The sequence below is a fragment of the Rhinichthys klamathensis genome, unplaced genomic scaffold (genome assembly GCF_029890125.1).
Source record: "Rhinichthys klamathensis goyatoka isolate OS25496 unplaced genomic scaffold, OSU_Roscu_1.1 h1tg000015l_1, whole genome shotgun sequence".
Lineage (NCBI taxonomy): Eukaryota > Metazoa > Chordata > Actinopteri > Cypriniformes > Leuciscidae > Rhinichthys > Rhinichthys klamathensis.
This window is the reverse complement of record NW_026606567.1, coordinates 881,896-907,296: the sequence shown is the minus strand read 5'-3', so window position 1 is coordinate 907,296 and position 25,401 is coordinate 881,896. Positions and strand designations below refer to the sequence as shown.

Here is a 25,401-nt window from a genome sequence, read left to right as displayed (position 1 = left end):
AGCCCCAAGCAGCGCACGAAACAGGCATTTTTATCAATTCCCGGTATGAGAGGTAAGGGAAAGTTGCCCTCCGCAATATGGCGGCGCCGTTGACGTACGATCCAGTGGCCGGGTCTATGTATTATGTCTATGATCTTGACGGCAATCGCAAGAAAATGGGTAGGCTAACGTTACATAATCAAATTCACAAATATTACACCATTTAAACATTACATAATACATAGGCTATACTGATAGTGAACTACTAACTGAATTACTCGAGTTACTAAAAAAATCTTTGTCAAATAATACACTTGTTTGTTCACAGTTTGATCAGTTTCCATTCGTTAAATTTCAAGATCTGAGGTGAATTATCCATTGTTGCTTTTAGCTCTACAAACCTGGGAGCACTAAATGATATTCAAAGTCACATTACACGCTTTTGACATTAAATAAAGCACATAAACAGTCCCTGAGATTATGCCACACTTTGTGTTTGTTGTTCCAGGCGCGAAGTCAGAGAAAAATAGAAACTGTTTCTAAATCGTTGTGTGTCGCCGTCATCGCGCGTCGCGTGTAACGGACACGGTGTGAGGATCTATTTGTATTGTATTGTGCACATTTGTGTAGTTTGGGGAACCCACATATGGTGCAATTGTGTTAAAATGTGCAATCTTTTGGAAATGTTACAATTGAGAGCCTCAATAAAGATTATAGGTGTCTTTAGTGTTGTACCTATTACTCAGCATTCATAGTTCTACAGATAGTTCCTGTACCGCAGTTAGATGTTGTGGGAAGAAGGAGGCGGAGCCGGCGAACATTCAACACACAATTTAATAATAATAAAATACACACAAAACTTAAGTAAAAGACAGCAGCCCCTCAAGGACGACAGATGACGCTCATCAGCAATCACGCCACCGGCCTCGCGCCGTCCTCCCACGGCCCTCGGCCTCGTCTGCTCGCCGCCACAGTTCCATTTAGGTGTAAAAAAGCATTAAACCTGAAAACCTGCTGGTCCTGGAGCTTATTTTGCATTATAGTACTGCATTATAATACTTCTATTGCATTATAATACTAAAACATTATTTGCTTAAACATGATTTGTTTGAAATTGATTCATTTCTGTGTTTTTTGAGGGGTTTACAAGAATAAAAATGGTTAAATGTATTTTGTACTTTGTTTTCTTTGCTTATTAATGCAAAATCGCAACAACACTGAATAGTTTCTATGCTTCCAGTATTCAGACACTATACATTCCACAGTGAATATAGGGCCAGTTATAAAAGACTTTTCTGTCTCTGTCTGAGAGTTGTGAATGAAAGTCAGCGTAAAAATGTATGATAATCAAGAAAATATGCTGTAGCATTGCGTTGTTACTTATCTCTGTGATCATGTTAAAGTATGAAGGAAACTAATATTTAATTTCTAATTTCAAAGTTCTCAAATTTAACATCACAAATATGACACTGTTGTGTGACAGATCATTTAATAGATAATCATAGTCCTTAAGACAATTTACTGTTCAATAAGAATATTTACTTAATAGGCTAAATTTAATGTTGTGTTTTTGGGTTTGGACTGAACATTGTAATGAAATGACTTACTTTGTGGCGATGTCCTATACGTGAATGAATTGTTATTTTGAGTCAGGTATTTTCAATGGATCTGAGACAGAGAACTGAAAGCTAGCTGATAGTAACTTGGGACATTAAAGATATAGTTCACCCAAAAATGAAAAATATGTCGTCATTTACTCACCCTCATGTTGTTCCACACCTGTATGAGTTATTTCCTCTGTTGAACACAAAAGAGGATATTTTGAAGAATGTTGAAAAAAAAAAAATACTATGGAAGTCAATGGGTGCCAGGGTCAAATGTCTGGTTTAAGGTTACCAACATTCTTCAAAATATCTTTTTACTTCAACAGAGGAAAGAAATTAATATAGGTTTGGAACAACATGAGGGTGAGTAAATGATGACAAACTATGAACTATCCCTTTAAGGCAGAAAAAGTCAAAAATAAATGTACTATATTGCCTGGGATGGAACACATGAAATTACGATTAGCATACGTATCAAATATAACTATATATTATAAATAAATAAAATACTTAAACAGTTTTCGAAAGAACCGATTTGACTGGAGAATATGAGTGAGCGCGCCTTTATTTTGAATTTACTATGACGTGCTGCCCCGTGCTGCTCGCTCTCGCTCAACTCGCCGCCCTTTTGTTGTTATGACTACGAGGTCGTAAATCCGCCATGTTTTCCTTGCTGAAGCGTTGCGACAGAGACGGAGGTCTGGAACGACATGACTGAAGAAAATAATAATACGGCAGCAACAGTTACCGACCAAACGGAGCATAGCAACATCATCACCATCCAAACCACTCTTGGAGACGAAGGTAGAGCCAGTGTTACGGGACACAATCACATAGTAAAAACGCGATTAAATGTGTGGGCCTGACTTTGGGTCGTTCAGTCACGCTAGCAAAATCTCCATTAGCTGCAATGTTATATTTAAGCAGCATGTTTAGGCTGCTAATGCTGCTTAGCATCGTACTGATTTGGATGAAGAAGATCTAACAGCTCATCCATGTTCTTGCTGCATCAGTAAAGAAAGACTGATATTAAAACTGCAAGGCAGCAGACACTTTTGATCATGTAGATTTTTACATAAAAGAAAATCAACACTCTTAAAACACAATGGATGGCCATTTCCACAACAAAGTCAGCTGCATTTTGTTGAATAGCATTCTGTGATGGAAATTGCATTTTAAATATTCATGGAATAAAATTGCTTTGTCTTTCTTGCTAGCATTTTATGTCCTAAATGCACAATTAATAAATGATATTTAATTATTTATTAATAAATGTATATCTTATAAATATATATATATATTGCCTATAAAAACTTTTTTTAGATGCAAAAAAATATGCCACAGCTGTGTGAAAATGTGATTATTTTAGGTCAGTAAATTATTCTTTAATTCATTCTTTGCACAGATAATTTCACAATATGCATGATCTGTCAAATTGAAGTTAGGTCAGTATGTTTGTGTTCCCTGTCAGATGAGGATATTCATAAATGTGGCAGATGTCTGGAGGAGTTTTCTGCTCTGGATGCTTTCATCCAACATAAACTCAACAGGAACTGCAAGCGTCCTCTGCAAGACCATCAGGTTTGTGTGTTATTGTTATCATTCCTTATTGAGCGGATACTTTCACATCCTGAGTGACTTTACTGTACATATTTCTTGTTGGGGAAAATCTCCCTGAGATTAACCATATAAACCTGCAAAACGAGTAGTAATTTCTGGGTAGCTTAGTGACTTGTATTCATCAACATACTGTACATTAAATGCATGCACATTTAACTGTACAGCCAAACATGCCATGTTATTATCTTTTATTTTAAAACCATTTCACCTAAAATAAATGTTTGTATTTACATTGATTCACATGATACACATACACGTTCAAAGTTTGGGATCAGTTAGATTTTATCTTTGAAAGAAATTACTACTTTTACGCTTCAGCGGACATATTTCTTCAAAGTGACAGTAAAGACATAATGTTACAAAGATTTCTATTTCAAATAAAAGCTGTTCTTTGGAATTGATATGGGAAACCTGACACCATCATTACTGTTCGTATCACTGTGTGACAAGCTGTGTGACAGAGGAAGATCCGGAGCTGAAATCCAGATATGGAAATTAGCGTTTCCCGATAGATCATTCTTAACAGATTGGGCAATCTGAGCAGAGTAGACCAATCTCAACAGACTGAGCCACCTGACCAATCAGAGTAGAGTAGACCAAACTCAACAGACTGAGCCATCTGACCTATCAGAGCAGAGTAGACCAATCTCAACAGACTGGGCAACAGATCTGACCAATCAGAGCAGAGTAGACCAATCTCAACAGACTGAGCCATCTGACCAATCAGAGCAGAGTAGACCAATCTCAACAGACTGGGCAACAGATCTGACCAATCTGAGTAGAGTAGACCAATCTCAACAGACTGAGGCATCTGACCAATCAGAGCAGAGTAGACCAATCTAAACAGACTGGGCAACAGATCTGACCAATCAGAGCAGAGTAGACCAATCTCAACAGACTGAGGCATCTGACCAATCAGAGCAGAGTAGACCAATCTAAACAGACTGGGCAACAGATCTGACCAATCAGAGCAGAGTAGACCAATCACAACATACTGGGCAACAGATCTGACCAATCAGAGCAGAGTACACCAATCACAACAGACCGGGCAACAGATCTGACCAATCAGAGCAGAGTAGACCAATCTCAACAGACTGAGGCATCTGACCAATCAGAGCAGAGTAGACCAATCTCAACAGACTGGGCAACAGATCTGACCAATCAGAGCAGAGTACACCAATCACAACATACTGGGCAACAGATCTGACCAATCAGAGCAGAGTAGACCAATCACAACAGACTGGGCAACAGATCTGACCAATCAGACCAGAGTAGACCAATCACAACAGACTGGGCAACAGATCTGACCAGTCAGAGCAGAGTAGACCAATCACAACAGACCGAGCCATCTGACCAATCAGAGCAGAGTACACCAATCACAACAGACCGGGCAACAGATCTGACCAATCAGAGCAGAGTACACCAATCACAACAGACCGGGCAACAGATCTGACCAATCAGAGCAGAGTACACCAATCACAACAGACCGGGCAACAGATCTGACCAATCAGAGCAGAGTAGCTCTCGGGACAGAGGGGTTTAGAGAGACAGAATCCTTTTATCGAACTGTTTCAGACACTGTGAGAAAAGAGGTGACGCTGCAATTCCTATTATGAGATAATCAAAGTTTATTTATTTGTTATTTTTTTTCACCTTGGATTCATGTAAACCTAAACACGATGAACCTAAAATACTAATATCATAATAGGGGTCACTTTAAGCAGCACAACTGTTTTCAACATAATCAGAAATGTTTCTTGAGCATCAAATCATCATATAAGAATGATTTCTGAAGGATCATTTGAAAACTGGAGTAATGGTGCTGAAAATTCAGCTTTGCCATAAAAAAAAAACATTTTAAAAAGTATTTAAAAAGAAAACAGTTCTTTTAAATTGTAATAATTTTTCACAATATTCCAGTTTTTTACTTTGTTTTTGGTCAAATAAATGCAGCCTTGGTGAGCAGAAGAGGCTTCTTTCTAAAACATTTTTTTTTTTTTAAATCTTACTGACCCTATATTTTGAAAAGTAATCCAAGACTCAAGAATCTATAAATGTAAAAATGTACCTTGAGGTCATTGTAGGATATATCTGTCTGTCTCCTCCCTCAGGCAAACGTTGTCCCTAATGAAGGTGCTTCCATTGAGGTGAAAATAAGTGAAAATGATTGTTCATCTGATGAAGCGGGAACGTCCAGTGCAGGTACTGCAATTTTTGTTATTAAAGTCATTAAAATATAATTTTCATTGATTTTTTTTTTAGGGGGGGGGGACCAGAAGCCCAATTTTAATGGGACGGGACCTTTTCATGATGTCCCAACTTATTTGAATTTGTCTTAAATACAGGGTCGTCCAAAGCCAAACAAGACATCTCCTCTCCATAGTTATATACAGTATGATTACAATGGGATCATTTGGTGCTGAATTTAACGTAATTTACCAATCCATCTGGACTTGTTTGGGCACTAAATGAAGTTGCTTTGTTCTTTTAGACAAGACGGATAAAAAGGCGGCAGCTGGAGGAAAAAAGAGAAGCTGCTCTGCAAGCGAGGATGACAGTCCCAGTCCCGCAAAAGTGGTTTGGAAGTTAAACACAGAGGGACGATACATCTGTGAGATATGTGATAAGACCTTTAAAACGGTACCATATTTGATCTCTTTTTATGCATTTAAATACTGCTATGTGTCATATTATATGCAACTAAAACTCACTTTATATGTCCCTTAGACAAATATTCTGAGAACCCACACGTTCACGCACACCGATCAGAAGGATTTTAAGTGTGAAATATGTGAGACTGCGTTTAGGACCAAGGGTTCGTTGATCCGACACAAGCGTCGACACACAGGTAAATCTAGTCCATTATATTGGACTATACTAGGTAGTGAAAGTTATATAGCGTCTGTTTAAAGAGGCCATATTATGCCCTTTTTCAAAGTCTTGATTTTGTTTTTGTGGTCTACTAGAATAGGTTTTCATTCTTGAATTTTGCAGCACCACTCTTCCCAGTCTGTCAGTAACGCTCTGTTTAGCTCCTGTCTCTATGAAGCTCCTCCGTCTGAAAAGCACAATGCGCTCTGATTGGTCTGCTGGATCAGTGTGTTGTGAGTGGTCAACCACTTTGAGCGTGTTTGGGAAATGTCACGCCCCTTATCATAACCGCAAGTTTCAACACTACTAACTAACTCATCCAGGCCCCGCCCCTTTAATTTGCATATGCCTTGGTCAGTAATTATTTTAAATGAGGGACGCTGTGATGGAAGAAAACTCAAGACTACAATAGAGGCGTTTCAGGGAGTTCAGAAACGGTGCGCACTGATATAGAGAATATGACTTTGGAGTAACTTTGTAGACCTTTCTCATGCTCAAACGTTGAAAATGTAAAGTATTATAGGTTTCCTTTAAGTTTTCAAGGTTGTCTTTTGAGGAATCAAATCATGATGTCATTTTCTTCATCAGATGAGCGTCCGTACCGCTGCAATCAGTGTGGACTTGCGTTCAGAGAGTCCGGAGCTCTTACCAGACATCTGAAGTCTCTCACTCCTTGCACTGAGAAGATTCGCTACAGTCAGTGTAAAGAGATACTTGTCAGCAAAGATGGAGTTCAGAAAGGTAATTAATATCTCACAATCGCTTTTCATAGTGACCTTTTCGGTGATAGACGGGTGTCGTTTGAAAATATCCGTAGCACGTGGTTGTTGTTGGTCAACATTTTTAGCTGATTTGTTCGTGTCACAATTAGTGTTTTGTTTTTAATGTGACAACTGTTGTAAAAGGGAGGTTTTCTGATTCTGCCACTGTTGGGTATCGTTCTAGAAGTTCAGCCGTCACATCCTGAAGCTGAGAAGGAGCAAATTCCTGTTGTGAGAGTGGTGGAAGCTGGCCAGGAGATCATCCAGATCGAGGTGGTTGGACAAGTACAACAGGTCTGAGACTAACAAACATTTTGTATTAACGGTTATTGCATATTGGTGGGCTGCAATTTTACGTTTTTATATTTAAGCAAATGACAAGGGTCCACGTTAAAGATTATGCTTGGTTGTCTGTTTGCTTGGTTGGATTTCCCCTTGCCATTTTTAAACATATATTGATCATTTTAATGTTTCATATGATAAAAATTTAGATTTTTTCAAATTTAAATGTTTAAAATGTATAGCTTTTTTTTATATTGATTATTTAATATTTATAATTATAATATTTTTTACATTTCATTATCCATTGTTTCAACAGTTGTTAAGTTTTCTTTACATGGAAAATGTACTATAATAGCTGAACATTATGCAATGTGACAACATTACTTAATGCGTTGGATTTTCACAATCACAAAATAACAATAAGAAATACATTTATCGCATTTTTAATCTAGGTTAATGTTAATTTCTACATACACATGTTTAGCATTTAAAATTAATGTATTATGAACAAATATAAATAATCAAAGAACAATTAGTATATTTATAAATTAGCATTTATCTTGAGATCTTTTTATTTATTTATTGTTAGTTAATTATGCCTAAATCATTAACTAATGTTAACAGTGTTCAATGCATATTAACAAAGTGAACCTTATTGTAAAGTCTTACATCGTTAAAATGCACATTATTATTACAATGATTTGTTTTTAAACTAAAACCCAAAATACTTGTATTTACTTTATAGGTTTAACAAAGAAAAACATAATTTTTTAAAGAAAGAACTCACTAAAAAATTACAATGTTTGTATTTATCCTAAAAAAAGGAGATTTGTGTTTAAAAAGGGTGGGTCAGTAAAAAATGTGTACTTTTATTCAGCAAGGGCACACTCAATTGATCAAAAGTGACAGTAAAGACATTTTTAATGTTACAAAAAATGCTCTCAAATAAATGAACTTTCTATTCATCAAAGAATCATGGGACGCATTTCTGAAGGATCGTGTGACACTGTAGACTGGAGTAATGATGCTGAAAATTCAGCTTTGACATCACAGGAATAAATGACAATTTAAAACAGATTAACATAGAAAACAGTTATTTTAAGTTGTAATAATATCCCACAATATTACTGTTTTTACTGTATTTTTAATCAAATAAATGCAACCTTGGTGAGAAAACATTAAAAACTCTTATTAACCCCAAACTTTTGAATGTTAGTGTATATTCAGAGGTATTTGCTTTTTAAGGCTGTTTTCTGCTCTGTCCGTAACAGATGGTGTCTCAGCCTCAAACTGCGACTGTGGTTGAAGCCGACAATCTAATCTGCCAGGCCATCATCAACTCTGGCATCGCGCTGGAGACCGAAGCCACAGAGGCAGCTGAGCAGGCAGAGGCCCGATCACCTAAAGCCATCCTGCAGTCTCCTGAGGCCGAGACCAGACTCACTGACATCCAGGTGACAGAAGAGTGTGTGGAGACCGTGTCCGAAGAGACGCAGGTGAGTTTATACGGTCGTGGTGGCGCGTTTTATTACAATAAAATTGCAGAACAACACAAATGAGACTTCAAACTCTTTTTATCCATGGTAGGATTCATCTGTGAAGGAAGGAGAACCTGTTGAGTCAAAATTATACAAATGTCCTCACTGTGAGCGCATGTTCAAGACATTGGCCTACCTGAGGGTCCATGTCAAAGGGCATGTTGGTAGGCCCCATTTTAAAAGCAATTTATTCATTTCCCACAAGCCTACTTATTAAATGTTAAATGTATTAATTATGTAATTATTAATTACACTTTATATTAGGTGTCTTTAACTACTATGTACTTGTATTAAAAAAATGTTAGGGACAATGTACTTATTGTGTTCATTTTATTTTGCCTAAATAAATATGACCTAAGGTCATAAAAATGGGTAAGGTTAGGGACAGGTATGGTTAGGTTTAAGGGTGGGTTAAGCAGTAAGGGAAGGGTCAACATTGTAATTATACACTCACCTAAAGGATTATTAGGAACACCTGTTCAATTTCTCATTAATGCAATTATCTAATCAACCAATCACATGGCAGTTGCTTCAATGCATTTAGGGGTGTGGTCCTGGTCAAGACAATCTCCTGAACTCCAAACTGAGTGTCAGAATGGGAAAGAAAGGAGATTTAAGCAATTTTGAGTGTGGCATGGTAGTTGGTGCCAAACGGGCCGGTCTGAGTATTTCACAATCTGCTCAGTTACTGGGATTTTCACACACAACCATTTTTAGGGTTTACAAAGAATGGTGTGAAAAGGGAAAAACATCCAGTATGCAGCAGTCCTGTGGGCGAAAATGCCTTGTTGATGCTAGAGGTCAGAGGAGAATGGGCCGACTGATTCAAGCTGATAGAAGAGCAACTTTGACTGAAATAACCACTCGTTACAACCGAGGTATGCTGCAAAGCATTTGTGAAGCCACAACACGCACAACCTTGAGGCGGATGGGATACAACAGCAGAAGACCCCACCGGGTACCACTCATCTACACTACATATAGGAAAAAGAGGCGACAATTTGCAAGAGCTCACCAAAATTGGACAGTTGAAGACTGGAAAAATGTTGCCTGGTCTGATGAGTCTCGATTTCTGTTGAGACATTCAGATGGTAGAGTCAGAATTTGGCGTAAACAGAATGAGAACATGGATCCATCATGCCTTGTTACCACTGTGCAGGCTGGTGGTGGTGGTGTAATGGTGTGGGGGATGTTTTCTTGGCACACTTTAGGCCCCTTAGTGCCAATTGGGCATCGTTTAAATTCCACGGCCTACCTGAGCATTGTTTCTGACCATGTCCATCCCTTTATGGCCACCATGTACCCATCCTCTGATGGCTACTTCCAGCAGGATAATGCACCATGTCACAAAGCTCGAATCATTTCAAATTGGTTTCTTGAACATGACAATGAGTTCACTGTACTAAAATGGCCCCCACAGTCACCAGATCTCAACCCAATAGAGCATCTTTGGGATGTGGTGGAACGGGAGCTTCGGATGTGCATCCCACAAATCTCCATCAACTGCAAGATGCTATCCTATCAATATGGGCCAACATTTCTAAAGAATGCTTTCAGCACCTTGTTGAATCAATGCCACGTAGAATTAAGGCAGTTCTGAAGGCGAAAGGGGGTCAAACACAGTATTAGTATGGTGTTCCTAATAATCCTTTAGGTGAGTGTATATGTAATAATTACAGAAATTAATTACAGATGTAATTACATGCAGATAAGTACAATGTGTTGTGAATACATGTAACTGCACAATACGTGCAATGTATCAAATGATTAATCTAATTAGTACATAGTAGTTAAAGACACTTAATATAAAGTGGGACCTAATTATGAAAACTTTTTCAAAGGTGATTTTTTTTTTTCCTCCACAGGTTATAAGCCGTTTAAGTGCTTAACATGTCAGAAGGAGTTCCTGACAGGCTACGTGCTGAAGAAACACATGGAGACGCACGTCAGCGAGCGGCGGTACAAATGCGGAGAGTGCGGCAAACAGTTTAAAGCCATCGGACACGTGCGGGAACACATGAGAGCTCATTCGGACGATAGGCCGTACCATTGCAGCTTCTGTGACAAGAGTTACAAAACCAAGGTGAGACATCACAGAAGAACAATATGCAAAAACAATTCTTGGAGACATAGTAGATATGTTTCCATCCAGAGTTTAACTTGTGCAAAATTAGAATGTCGCATAAAAATTTGCAATTAAAGTAGCGTTTCCATCTCGTGTTCAAGAGAACAAAATTGTCACTTCCTGGGAAATTGGCGCAAAATATCTGTAATAAAAATAGAAGTTGCTGCTATCGGTGAAGAAATTGTGGCTCTTTTTTTAGTACATCATAAAATGATGAAATTTTAGTACACAATAAACGCTTGCATGTTACTTTGTGTTCGAATGCTGGTGTTTGAGACACTTCTGGAAGGGAATTAAAACAAATAATTCTGATGAGAGACTTAGGCTGAGACGTTTCAGAATGATCACATGATCAGTGCTGTGCAATGAAATTAGTCGCTGGTAAGTCCAGTTATCCAATCACATCCACTGTTGAGGCAAAGTCACGTGAGTTTTCTGTTGTGCATCTATAAATGTGTTTCTATCTTAGTTTATGTTCATGTCTTATCGGATAAAAAATATATCTGCCTCAATCTTGGAATTTCCATCCATGTTTTTTTTTTTGCTATATCCCAAAATGCACATAGAAATAGGGGGATGGAAACATAGCTAGTGTCATCTGTAAAGTCATCATGAAAATGATCATTTTTATGCAATATTGCAGTATTTATTATGAATGATTTACTGGCGTTGTGGCGGGACAACCTGTCACTCACATGAGATCACAGAAATAGCAAAAAACAACCATCCAATAAATTCCTGATGGACAAAATTAAGTTCCGCCCAACATTTTTGCTTGTTCGAGAAGCCATTTCGCTCAGATATACGTCACAATCGGGAAGAAAAGACTATCACAACTTCCGTTTCATGCCGACTCATATCCGTTGTGTTCCAGAATGCTCTGCAGGTCCACCATCGCACTCATGCAGACGAAAAGCCTTACGTGTGTACGCACTGCTCCCGTGGCTTCCGGGAAAAAAGTGCTTTAGTACGTCACATCCGACATCATACGGGAGAAAAACCCTTCAAGTGCTCGAAATGTGGGCGGGGCTTTGCTGAGCATGGAACGCTGAACCGCCACCTGCGAGCTAAAGGTTTGTAAATGCGTAGAATTGTTATTAATTAACCATTCAAATGAATTAAAACACACCAATACTAAAGTGAATGTTCGACGACAACTAGTAAACAAGGTCAGCATAAATATAACATGTTTTCTGGCATATTAAAAGTCCTAAATATAAGCTACAAAATCTATAAATATTTCTTAGGGGCAGATTGTCTATATTGATATCATAAGTGTTTATATTGCTATTTTGTATTGAATTAAACTCATTTTTATTCATGTCGTGAAATGAAGTGTCTGATATGGTAAAAAAAACAATGGATTTCAAACCCTTTTGAGCCATATATCTGTATTTTGTTAAAGGTGCAGTAGTGATTTCTGAGAAACACTGTTGAAAAGGGATCGGACTGAGCAGCACAACACACTTGAAGCCAATCAGCAGTAGGGGGCGTGTCCACATATGAGGGGGAGGAGAGAGAGTGAACCAATCAGCAGTAGGGGGCGTGTCCACACATGAGGGGGAGGATAGAGAGTGAGCCAATCAGCAGTAGGGGGCATGTCCACACATGAAGGGGAGGAGAGAGAGTGAGCCAATCAGCAGTAGGGGGCATGTCCATTCATGCTGGGGGAGGAGAGAGAGTGAGCCAATCAGCAGTAGGGGGCATGTCCATTCATGCTGGGGGAGGAGAGAGAGTCAGCCAATCAGCAGTAGGGGGCGCATCCACTCATGATGCGGGATGAGAGTGAGCCAATCAGCAGTAGGGGGTTTGTTCACTCATGATGGGGAGAGTGAGCCAATCAGCAGTAGGGGGCGTGTCCACTCATGTTGGGGGAGGAGAGAGAGTGAGCCAATCAGCAGTAGGGGGTTTGTTCACTCATGATGGGGGAGGGTGAGACAATTAGCAGTAGGGGGTTTGTTAACTTATGATGGGGAAGAGTGAGCCAATCAGCTGTAAGGGGGCGTGTCCACTCATGATGGGGGAGAAGAGAGAGAGAGCAAGAGGGAGAATTGAAGAAAGACTGTAGAAAGAGAGATGACTGAGAGACATTACAAAAGAGAAAAGTTCAGAGGAATATCAGTGGGAAAGAAGGGTTATGATCAGACAAGAGCTTTAGGACCCGCGTTAGTATTAGAAAAGCTTTCCAGTGCAGGAGAGACCGAAGCAGGAAGGCCTGAAAACAGACACCAAGGTTGAGTTGTTTCTGCTCCATACGTGGTTAACATTGTTTTTGCCATGTTTCACAGGACCAAGATATGCTGCTGTTCATTTTTTGTTCTTCCTTTTCGTTCGTTCACCATCTTTGCTTTATTTTTCATTGAGCATTATTTTCGCTACAGCTATGATAAAGAGACATCCACTCTTGCATTGTGTGTTTGAGCATTTTGGGGACGGAGCAATGAAGGGAGGGCTGGGTTTGTTTGGGTCGATTACAAATATCAAGAGTTTTTCTCAGAAATCGCTTACTGTGCCTTTAAGACTTTTCAGAGGCTGATGAGAAAAGCTAGAATTTTTCTCTAACACGTGAGGACACTTGAGAGACTCGTGTAAGCTATTTATAGACATCATTAAGACCCATTCACACCAAGGATAATAACTACAGATATCGTTTTAAAATTAGTTCACACCTCAAAAATAACGACAGAGGAACGACATTGTTAAAATCACTCTCAAAGCATTTTTTTCTGGCTGATTAATGATCAAAACATTGATAGCCAATCAGAGCCCATCCTGCTTTAAAGAGCATTTAAAGCACCAGATGACAAAACTGTAGTGTGTGTGCTTATAATAAACAGAGTGTTATCATTCTTGGTGAAAGGCCCTTTACAGTTGTCATTGGTAATGACTGTATGTTTGTGTGTGTGTGTTCAGGAGGCTGTTTCGCTACGCAGCAGAAGGACTCTGAACATGCAGGGAGCTCTGATGAGCAGGAGGTGACAACTGAGGACGTCTCCACCACTATCGTATCAGACGACCCTCATGCTGTACTGGTGGAGTTCTCCTCAGTAGTGGCCGACACTCAGGAATACATCATAGGGGTAAATGCGTCACTTGTGTTACTGTATGCTTGCTATGTGACATCTAATGTTTATAAGATTTTGATGAAAATCCAACCAATTTGATGTCTTTTGATTTAATTTGAATTAGTTTTCTCTATATTCTCATGTCATTACATGTATACCGGCAATATGATTTTCACCATTATGTACACAACAAAAGTTTGGAATCTGTAAGAGCTTTTTTAAATGTTTTTGAAAGAAGTCTCTTATGCTCACTAAGACTACATTTGTTTGATCAGAAATACAGTAGAAACAGTAATATTGTGAAATATTATTACATTTAAAACAACTGTTTTCTATGTAAATATGTTTTAAAATATAATTTATTTCTGTGATGGCAAAGTTGAATTTTCAGCAACATTACTCCAGTCTTCAGTGTCACATGATCCTTTAGAAATCATTCTAATAGGATGATTTGATGCTCAAGAAACATTTATTATTATTATTATTATCAATGTTGAAAACAGTTGTGCTGCTTCATATTTTTATGGAAACCATGATTCATTTTTTAAAGTATTCTTTGATGAATTGAGTTCAGAAGAACAGCATTTATCTGAAATAGAAATTATTTATCACATTACTGTCACCTTTGATACATTTTCAGTTTAATGTGTCCTTACTGAATAAAACTATTAATTAAATTTTTTTTTTTTTTTTAAATCATTCTGGCCTCAAACCTTCAAACGGTAGTGTATGTTTAAAGTCCCCGTGAAAGAGAAGTTGCAAACGACTTTTCTCCAGTCAGTGTTGTGACGTATTTCCGAGAGAAACGGAATACTAAATGAGGCAAAATAGTGGGCGTGGCTTTTTTTCCCAACTAGCACCTGATTGGATCTAGAAAAGTAGGTGTTTTCATTCAGCCTGTCTACTGTCAGTTGGAGGGGCGTGATTACGGATGTTAAGCAGAGACACCCAAACCGTCAAACCTACGTCATCAGGCAAGGTCCTCCAATGCAGAGGGGAGGGGACATTTCAGATTTTGATTAAAGATTACGAAGCCAAAAATTTTTTTGTGTGGATTGACTTGCATGGATGAATTGTTCACCACAAAACGATCAATTTAGGCAAACAAAGTAAGTATGGTCAATTTTGAATTCATGGGGACTGTAATACGGTAATAATTTTATAACCAATAAAATCGATGGCCAAATATTTATCTAAAAACGTATCCATTGAGACATTAGTTGTTGCAATATAACCACTATAATTTTGTTAACAATACGGATTTTTTTTTTGTTAACAATACGGATCATGTTTCTGTAGGCACCAGTTGAGGAAGCAGATCAAGGGCAGGAACTGGCAATAATTCAAGACAGTCAGCAGCAGGTCATTTTTCACTTTTGTCAATGTCAAATGTTAGGACTTTATGAACCAAATAGAGTTAACCACATTGCTCAATGTGTCTGACTTCAGATGGACAGTCACATCATGAAGGTGGTGCAGCAAATCGTGAGCCAATCACACGGAGGCCACCAGATCATCGTGCGTAACGTGGCCGCCGACGAAACGCCCGGCATCTCGGACTGCGGAGACACCATCACGATCGCCACACCAGAGAGTTTGACCGAACAGGTGGCAATGACACTTGCAAATGCCATTAGCGATGGCACCATCCTTACGGCGACAACAGAGAGCGCCATCGAGACGCCCCACACCACAGTTACAATGGTAACCACTGAGAACATTGAGCCAATCGAGCAAGGGGAGCAGTATGTCATTGCTTCACCTGACGAAATGGAAATCCAGACTGTGGTAGTGGTCTAAGACGCAGATTCCGTTAAGTTAATATCTTTTAACAGCGGTGGTGTTGGATTTCCGTTCTCTGTGAGACTTTATTCCACATGTTTTGCACTGCATGTGGAAGGCCTGATAGATTCAAAAACCTTGTGTTCGGGTTTTAAACGGATCACTTTTCGAGCTGCAGGTTCTACTAATGAACTATGGCATTTTCAATGGACTGTAAAACCATGTTTTTGTTCTACTCATTTGATAACAGATATTACACCCCAAGATTTATTGGACAGCTTTCATGGCAGTGATGTCGCCATACCAACATTTCTCTCCTGCTGAATGGGATATAATCATATATGACTATCATCTACTCATCATGAATGTGTAACATAACATGTTTCCACCAATACAACAACTGGCAGGGAGTGAAAGTACAAAATATGAAATATATTTTTATGCACCTCTGTATTTTTTCAGTCATTGATCAGTTCTCATTTTTGCATATTTAGTTATGCACAATTTGCACAGTCGTCTCCTAAAAGAAATATTCTGTGCACAAAAAGGCATGTTAAGCTTTATTGACAGCATCTCTGGCACTTGATTAAAAACATTATAAAATGCCTATGGGACAAGGCTTTCTGGAGTGTTTAACGTCAGCAAAGAGCTAAATATGTTCTTTTTCAATAGGAATTTTCAATAAACTTTGGGTTTTCTGACTTAATACCTGCACATGGAGACAGTGCCTTTCTGCTTTTTCAAACTTCATAATCCAGACAGGAGTTGAAAAATTGGATATGATTTTGGCCAGTCAAGGTTAGTAAGCTTTTTTTAAATCACACTGGTAATGTTAACATGTATAATTCACTGTTTAATAAGTTGTATAATAAGTGGTTGAAGGTATATTTGAATGTTTATGCTCATAATAAGTGCATTACTGTAATTTTTGCTTATTTAAACAAACTGATGGACTATTTGGACAGTGGTGTCCATTAGGGCCGCTGGGGAAAAATTGATTCACCTTTTTTTTTTATGATTTTAAAATCGATTTTCTTTTATACATTCCAGAATCAATATTAATTCATATTACATTGCCTTATTTTAGTCCTTGCTTATAGCCAAGCCAGAGGAAAGTTTCCTCTTTTAATTCAGCAGAGGGCAGGGCTCAAGAATAAGGAATGCCCAATCGCAAAGTGTGTCATTGTTAAAATACTTCCTTCTTTTCCAGGTCAGATGCAGAGAGAGATGTGTGAGTAAAGACTGGCTCTGTGATGCTTACGAAACATCACTTTATTTGTCTGACCAGCTGGACACAGCAACATTGGCAATGACGTGAGTTTGGGATGGGACTATATGTTTGACGCAATTCGGCTATGAACATACATCTGTCCAGTCCTAATACCCAATATTGTGAACTACATTTTTACAAACTTAGTACACCACCATTCAAAGATTTTAATGTTTTTGAAAGAGGTCTCTTATGCTCACCAAGGCAAGGCTGCATTTATTTGATCCAAATAAAAGCAGTTATGCTGCATCATATTTTTGTGGATACATTGCACCTTTTATGAATAGAAAGCTCAAAACATTGAACTTGTGACTGACTGATTGATTGGTATACACTGCGTGTTTCAGTCTACAAGCCCGCATGGCTTCTGTCGTCTTGAGATTTGGCAAGGCAAGTACAGTATGAGGTTGGTGTATTTTTCACGTCCACTCTGTTCTTTCATTAAGCGATAGAGCAGTAGACGCTTCATTCTGGCAGATTGGGGGCATGATGAAGCTTTGGTCACCTTGACTCGACTTGTCCTCCTCCTCATCAGCTCATCATTGCACATGCGCAGTGCTTTACCCCTCCAGGCCTTCACATATGCCCATATATAATGACATCTGTCTTTTATTTATAGCTATAATTGAATCCCTGACCTGACTTGCTACTGATCCGTTGAAAAGCCCTCTGGTTTGACACGTTTCATGATATTAAATAGGGTTATCGAGGGTCATCTTTTAACATCAAATGCCTTTTAACACACATTATATTACTGTAATCTCTCCATTATAGCCAGCAAGTATTCCTTTTGTTAAATGATCTCACTGGACGTTTATAGATGTCCAGGTTACATTTCACCCCATAATCAAATCATACAAATAAGATTGTATTTTATATATGTATAAAAAAGGGCTGTTAATATTATTTAGACAATTAAGCACAATTCTCGTTTTTGTAATACGATATTTTCATTTTATTTTTTATTTTACTTTTAAAAAAATTTTTTTTGATTTAATTAAGTTGTTTTAGTTTACATTTGATAGATTTATTTTTCTTTTAGTTTTATATATCATTTTAGTTTTGTTGTAAATGTATATATTTGGTTGTTTTGATTTTACTTGACTTTTGTTTTGTTTATTTTAGTTTTATTTATTTATTTTTAGTTTTGTTTAAATTAAATTTTCTTTTTGTTTCGTTTAAAATGTAGGCTATATATTTATTTGGTTTGATTTTTACTTGACTTTTGCTAATTTTAGTTTAGTTTTATTAATTTTTGTTTTGTTTACATTTAATATATTTGTTTCTTTTTGTTTTGTTTTGTAAACTATTTTTGTTTTATTTAAAATGTATATATTTAGGTATTTTACTTGGCTTTTGTTTATTTATTTATTTTGTTTAAATTGTATTTTTTGTTTTATTTCGTTTTATATATTATTCTTTGTTTAAAATGTATACATTTAATTGTTTTGTTTTGAATTTACTTTGCTTTTGTTTTGTTTATTTTACTTTTATTTATTTTTTGTTTTGTTTAAATTTGATATACGTTTATTTTATTTATTTTTATATAATATTATATTGTTCTTTTTGTTTTTTATTTTAGGTTTATTTATTTAAAATATATGTTAAATATGTGTTGTTTTGTTGAAATGTTTTGGAAGATTCACCCTTTTATTCAAAGTTAATTGGAGTACATTTATTTACATGAAAATAAACAAAGTACTTCACTGCACTTGAATTACTTCCCTGCAACCTGAGGTTAAGGGCACAATTGTGATGTGCTGTTGCTTTTTCTTAGCTGAGGTCAAACCAGCAACCTTCTGGTTACCAGCCCTAAGTTCCACAGATCTCCTCATTGCGTCATGCTGTAAATGCTATTAATATCATATTAAATCATGCCTCTCATTGCCGTGTTGGAGGTTAACCAAACCTGCTGTTCTGAGACTGTTTTTTTTCGTACTGCATTAGGAACAGTTGGAGGAATGGATCAGATTCTTATATGGGGAATGGGAGTTACATGTACCAGACTATATCTAACTGTACCACAGCATCTCTGAGGATCTCTAATCGGAGCGCCATCCTTTGCTGCTCTGACAGGCAGTTTCTGGGTCAGTCCTCAGCCCTGAGAGACGGCCCAAACCAGCATCTCACACACACAGAGAGAGAGAGGGAGGGAGGTATTTATAGAAAAATGGGGCTTCACTGTACCTTTTTCTTGCAAAAGAATCATTAAAAGACCCAGCTAGCTTGTCCCAGATTTCTGCTCGGTGCTCTGCATGAGGGTTAGGACTGGACCAACTTAGTGGAGATGTAGAGCCACGGCTGCAGAGAGCTTGACAGCGCTCTCTTGATCTACACTGGACTGATATCTTCATCGAAGGATCCTCGATGGAGGCTAAACCGGCTGGATCAGTTCCTTCACTGAAGGCTTTTTTGGTAAAAATGGAGCAGTGACTTGTTGAGGAAGGTGATGACCTGACCTGAGGTGACCTCGTAGAGCTTGACTTCAATACCATTCAGAAGACCCAGAAACCATGATGAGAAGATTTTTGAAGAGCCAGAAGGGCCGTTTCTCTCTTCGCCAAAGCCGATCGGGATCCCGCAGTGCCTCCAAAGATTTCTGTAAGTTCCTAAAGTAAAACATGGAGCTCTGTAAGGCGGTGACTGCAGTGCCATAGTCATATGGCTTTGAGTCATTACCTGAGAAAAATATTCTTGTATTGCAGATATTATATTAAAGATCATATGTGTTAATTAAATAGTTTAGATGCACTATATATACTATATTATGTATATTTATAAATAAATATATAGTCCATTGTTTTCTCCAGAGTGTAGATAATACTTATGCCATTTTACCTTCTATAATATGGTAATATATAATGCATATATACATACACAACTAATGTGTTTCTTCACTTCCACAGACCCAACCCCTAACGTGCTGAGAGAATTCCCCCTGAATATTGGTGCGTAATTGCTTGACCTTTTTTTTTTTTTCATCTGTTATTAGGTCACACAAATCAAATGAACTGAAAAGTTCTGATATTTTAGATGCAAGGGTGTATAGATTTGATTTGAATAGATGTGTGGATTTTGACAGTCTTCCAACATTTTATTTTATTCATTTACTTAAATCTGGATAGATGAATGTATGGGGTTTAGGCAGATGTCTTTTGGTGTGAACATTTTTAAAGTTAGAATTCTATATTTTTAGATTTTACTTTAGATATATTGTGTTACTTTATAGTATTTGTTTGTGTGTGTGTCCCTTTTTCAAGATACTGTATTTTAAAGGTAATATTGAGCTTTACATCTCTTTATTTGAAAGGGTTTAAATTATGTTTTTTACATGCTTGTACAATGAAGCAAAAACAATTATTGCTCATGCCCCAGTAGAACAGTCCATTAGACACTAACAGTTAACAGGCGGAAGACAGTTTAACTCAGTTACAATGTAGGACACTAAAGAGATCTTTCTACTGACTGAAAAACACCAGAAGAAAGATGCCCAGAGTCACTGCTCACCTGCATGAACATGCCATAGTCCTGCTGAAGATGTGAACAGAGCAATAAACTGCAATGTTCATTTTTATTTATTTATTTATTTATTTATTTAATCAGGAAGGTCCTGTTGAGATACAATATCTCTTCTACCAGGGACCTTCATAATGTAAGACAGTGAGGCGGTGCTACAGGGAGACAGAAAGGACAGCTGATCCACATGTAACCATGAGTATGAGAACTTGCAGATGTCTTGGTGGAAGAGTGTAGTAACATCTCACTACAAGAACTGGCAGATCTTCTATGGTCCATGAGGATGAGATGCACTGTAGGACTTAAAGCAGCTGGTGGACACACCACATACTGATGGCTACTTTTGATATTGACCCCCCTCCCCCCTTTGTTCAGGGGGTCATTATTCTATTTCTATTCATATACATGATTTATTGACTTTTTCCAGAACTGGGCCTTCCAGCGAATAACCAGGGTTGGCCAGAGGACTTTGGCTTTAAGCTGGGTGGAGATGGACCCAGTTACATCCTCTCTGTGGTGGAGGGCAGCAGCGCTTACATGGCCGGGCTGCAGCCAGGTGACCAGGTTCTGGAGATCGATGGGCAGAACGTCTCCTCTCTCAGCACCAAAGCTCTCGTCGCTCTGGCTCAGACCCTTAAGACTGTGCCGCCCAGCATCGGAGTCGTGTCTAGAATTGAACAGGTCAGTTTGTTTTTTTATATGTTATATTTTACTGTTAATAAGTAAATGGATGGAGGGATGGACAGATGGAAGGATGGATGGATGGATGGACGGACGGATGGATGGATGGATGGATGGATGGATGGACGGATGGACAGATGGACAGATGGACGGATAGATAGATAGAGATTGATAGATTGATTGGATGGAAGGATGGATGGATGGATGGACAGACAGATGTAAGATAGATAGATAGATAGATAGATAGATAGATAGATAGATAGATAGATAGATAGATAGATAGATAGATGGACGGTTGGACGGATGGATAGATGGATGGATGGATGGATGGATGGATGGATGGATGGATGGATGGATGGACGGATAGATGGACGGACGGATGGATGGATGGATGGATGGATGGACGGATGGACGGATAGATAGATAGAGATTGATAGATTGATTGGATGGAAGGATGGATGATGGACAGATGTAAGATAGATAGATGGACGTTGGATGGATGGATGGATGGACGGATGGACGGATAGATAGAGATTGATAGATTGATTGGATGGAAGGATGGATGGATGGATGGACAGACAGATGTAAGATAGATAGATAGATAGATAGATAGATAGATAGATAGATAGATAGATAGATGGACGGTTGGACGGATAGATGGATGGATGGATGGACGGACGGACGGATGGACAGATGGACGGATAGATAGATAGAGATTGATAGATTGATTGGATGGAAGGATGGATGATGGACAGATGTAAGATAGATAGATAGATAGATAGATAGATAGATAGATAGATAGATAGATAGATAGATGGACAGTTGGACGGATAGATAGATGGATGGACGGACGGACGGACAGATGGATGGACGGATGGATGAATGGACGGACAAATGGACAGATAGATAGATGTAAGATAGATAGATGGACGGTTGGACGGATGGATGGATGGATGGATGGATGGATGGATGGATGGATGGATGGATGGATGGATGGATGGATAGATAGATAGATAGATAGATAGATAGATAGATAGATAGATAGATAGATAGATAGATAGATAGATAGATAGATAGATAGATAGATAGATAGATATGGATAGATGCCCTTGTTGTCTAAAAGAGAATTCAGATCTCTCTTCTTTTTCCTTTGCAAAAACTTACCGCCACAGCTGGACATTGCCCCGGGGCCTGATGGTCGTTTTGGCTTCACCATAGTGGGCGACAGTCCCCTGCTGGTGGAGAACTGCATGCCCAACTCTCCAGCGGGCCGGAGTGGACTGCGAGCTGGAGACTATGTGATGGAGGTGAATGGGATTCCAGTGAAACAGCACGAGGCGGCGGCGGCCATGATCAAGGCCTCTCAGGGACGTACGCTGCGTCTCGGCGTGCTCCGCATTAACCGCTGGCAGAAACGCACCAGCAACAGCATGAAGGAGACCTACCAGAGCGGAGACATCGTGAGGCATGACCGAAAGCACAAAGCTCTGGAGTTCAACAAGAAGGTCAGTCCTGAAGGCATGTAAAAATGGTTAAACTGTAACAAAAGTTAGTTATATTTTCAACAGCGTTTCAAACCCCAGTATAAAAAGTGTGTGTAAAATGGTCTGTTCTGAATTTTTATAGGTTGAGGAAGTTTTAGGGGAGGATCCTGAGGTGAAAGAGAGGCTGTTTGATTTGCTGAAGCAGTATGCAAACGAGAGGGATGTTGAAGGGCTGGCGTCCACACTTCCAGAAATACTGCTCACCGAGGAGCATCAGCAACTGATTGACAGCATCAGGTACCAATGAGCTTTCATGAATCCTGTTATATGACCCGCCTCCTTTTTCCTTTTCTTTTTTTTACCTATTCCAACTTAGTACATTTTAAGTGTCCTCTTTGTGTTTGGATTGGTGACGATGCTAAATTTTATTTTATTGGCTGGATTAGTTCCACTTTGTCGTTGCATTGCACACACTACAAGATCACGTGTCTCAAACAGGTTTGAAAATAGATCGCGTTGCTGACCTGCTCATACTTAGCAAACATCGGCGACTGCAGAGAGCACCGATTTGGACGCTTTCCAGGGGTTTTGTTGCTGACCTTGGAAATCTGTCTGTAGCAGCAGAATCCAGCCAAAGTTGTGTAGTGTGAGCTTGCCTTAAGACGGGACAGTCATGAACTGGCTGTTTTTGTTTTATATTGTGAATCTGAATTGTCCCACCTGTAGTGGAAATGAATGAAGCTAAGAAATTTTTAACTGGATGTAGTTCGAAGTGGAGTGAAATATTTCAGACCATTTTGTTGTACAGTGAAATAGTGAGAGAGCAGCTTTATGTAACATTCAGTTATAGTTTGCCATGTCATTATGGACGGCTAACTCCAATGAGCTGGCTATTCTCTCTTTGTGGGGCGACAATAACATATCAGCTATCTAAGTTTAGCTTTATCTGATCTTTTAGTTTGTTTCAACATGCTTATGGCTTAAAACGCAAAAATAGTTTGCATATTTTTTATCAATCAATTTTATAAAACCTTTGATCATCGGTTAATTATTTCATCATTCCTTAACATTTTTATAACCATAAACAATTAGATCACAAATTTAATTAAAATATTATTCGATTTTAATTAGAGATGCGCCAATACTGTCTCCGCCGATACCAATAGCCGATTATTCAGAATATCTGCCGATACCGATACTTTGTTTTTCTTAAGGAAAAAAAATCTCTCCCTACTAATGGTGTAATCTATACAGGGAACTCTCTCAACAACAGATCTGATGGCGCTTTTCCACTACACAGTACCAGCTCGCCTCGGCTCGGCTCGACTCGACTCGCCTTTGTTTGGTTTTCCACTGTGTAAAAGTTGTACCTGTACCAGCTTTCGGGTACTTTTTTCGTACCACCTCCGGCGAGGTTAAGCGAGCTAAGGCGATACTAAAATGTGATGTGAAAACAATGCCGACTGCTGATTGGTCACAGAGAATCTGCGTCATCATTGCACGCGCCAGATGGAGTATCCAGAATAACCCCGCCATTTTTAAATAGTTTGGCCAGAGATAGTTACTAAACTTACTACTATTATTATGGCCACTCGGAAGAATACGCCGTGGTCAAACGAGGAGGTGCAGACATTCCTTTGTTTGGTTGCCGAAGAGAGGATTCAGCGAGAGCTTGATGGGGCAACGAGGAACGAAAGGCGTCGCTATGACGACCGGGTACTATTTGTGGCGGTACTTTCTGCAATGGAAAACGGAGCGAAAAGCGAGCCGAGTCGAGGCGAGCCAAGGCGAGCCGAGTCGAGGCGAGCCAAGGCGAGCCGAGTCGAGGCGAGCCAAGGCGAGTCGAGTCGAGTCGAGCTGGTACTGGTAATGGAAAAGCGCCATAACAGAGCCCAAACTATTATATTTAACTGGTATTTATTTTCAGGTATAATAATTACACTCAAATAAAAACTGAAATGTTTGTAGACATCTCCGTTGCACTTAAGGTAGTTTTCATCAGGGCCGGCCCGAGGCATAAGCGAACTAAGCGGCTGCTTGGGGCCCCCTTGCCACCAGGGGGCCCCCCAATCGAGTCGAAAAATCAAAAAATATATTTAATTAACTTAAACTTAAACAAGTGACATACATTAATGAATGAATGAATATGAATGAATGAATGAATAATTCGAGACAAGAAAATTCTGATTTCATGATCAATATATCTGCCTACAACTGCTGCTGTGTCTGCCAGCGTTTAAGTCATGCGCATAATCTAGACACCTCGCGCGTGCATAGACAATTCGTGCGCAACTGCGCATAGTCGCGGACTCGCGGTAATGTTAAGGCATGTCACAAAAAAGGACGTATCCCTCTGGTGCCGAAAATAGAAAGAAGAAAAGGACAGAGGAGGATAAAAAGAGCAAGATAAAACTATATTTGCCTGATTATTTACGGTATGTTTTGTGCAGCAATTGACCCATTCCTATCTACGGCAAGCCCCGAGGGGAAAAATACATTGCATACACATATACAACGAGCGCCAGACAGTACATCATTACCGGTAGTATAGTAACAGACTTTGTTGGATTCTGTCATGTACAATCCAACAAGGTCTGTTACAATAATAATCAAAAAAAGTTACACTGTATTAAGACAGTTGAGAAATAATAATATTTTTACAGTTTTCAACAATAATTGTCATTGTTGAACCCTTGCTCTTATTATGTTTCCGATTTCTCAGTTTTGTCATTATTTTAGCAAATAATTTATTTGATATGTTTTGAGTTTGTTTTAAGAAGTTTCAAAGAGTTAGTAAAAGAGTAAAGTAAAAGTTAAAACTTT

General features: G+C 38.7%; 2 protein-coding genes across 4 annotated transcripts in view; both read left to right on the top strand.

Annotated features, from left to right (window-relative positions):
- Positions 1–2,198: 2,198 nt before the first annotated feature.
- On the top strand, positions 2,199–16,339 carry e4f1 (E4F transcription factor 1). Of its 2 annotated transcripts, none has more exons than XM_056272180.1 (14): positions 2,199–2,387; positions 3,055–3,164; positions 5,315–5,405; positions 5,695–5,843; positions 5,931–6,051; positions 6,663–6,815; positions 7,023–7,129; positions 8,389–8,613; positions 8,705–8,819; positions 10,521–10,738; positions 11,655–11,853; positions 13,694–13,860; positions 15,145–15,207; positions 15,295–16,339. In XM_056272180.1, the coding sequence occupies exons 1-14, from the start codon at positions 2,294–2,296 to the stop codon at positions 15,643–15,645; spliced, it is 2,163 nt and encodes a 720-aa protein (XP_056128155.1). In that variant the 5' UTR covers positions 2,199–2,293; the 3' UTR covers positions 15,646–16,339. The 2 variants fall into 2 exon arrangements, with proteins under 2 accessions (XP_056128155.1, XP_056128146.1); XM_056272171.1 differs by having other exon boundaries at positions 7,020–7,129.
- Positions 16,340–19,084: 2,745 nt separating this feature from the next.
- grid2ipa (glutamate receptor, ionotropic, delta 2 (Grid2) interacting protein, a) overlaps positions 19,085–25,401 on the top strand; it is a 29,454-nt gene continuing 23,137 nt past the window's right edge. For both annotated transcript variants that reach the window (XM_056272152.1, XM_056272144.1), the window contains exons 1-5: positions 19,085–19,498; positions 19,804–19,845; positions 20,841–21,094; positions 22,267–22,599; positions 22,721–22,875. In XM_056272152.1, coding sequence (XP_056128127.1) covers positions 19,411–19,498; positions 19,804–19,845; positions 20,841–21,094; positions 22,267–22,599; positions 22,721–22,875 — 872 coding nt within the window. In that variant the 5' untranslated portion in view covers positions 19,085–19,410. The remainder of the gene's footprint in view (positions 19,499–19,803; positions 19,846–20,840; positions 21,095–22,266; positions 22,600–22,720; positions 22,876–25,401) is intronic.

Coding starts and splice junctions, on each gene's coding strand:
- e4f1 (XM_056272171.1), top strand. CDS start 2,294: ATGACTGAAGAAAATAATAATACGGCAGCAACAGTTACCGACCAAACG. Junction 2,388..3,054: donor AACCACTCTTGGAGACGAAG/GTAGAGCCAGTG, acceptor GTTCCCTGTCAG/ATGAGGATATTCATAAATGT. Junction 5,844..5,930: donor GTGATAAGACCTTTAAAACG/GTACCATATTTG, acceptor TATGTCCCTTAG/ACAAATATTCTGAGAACCCA.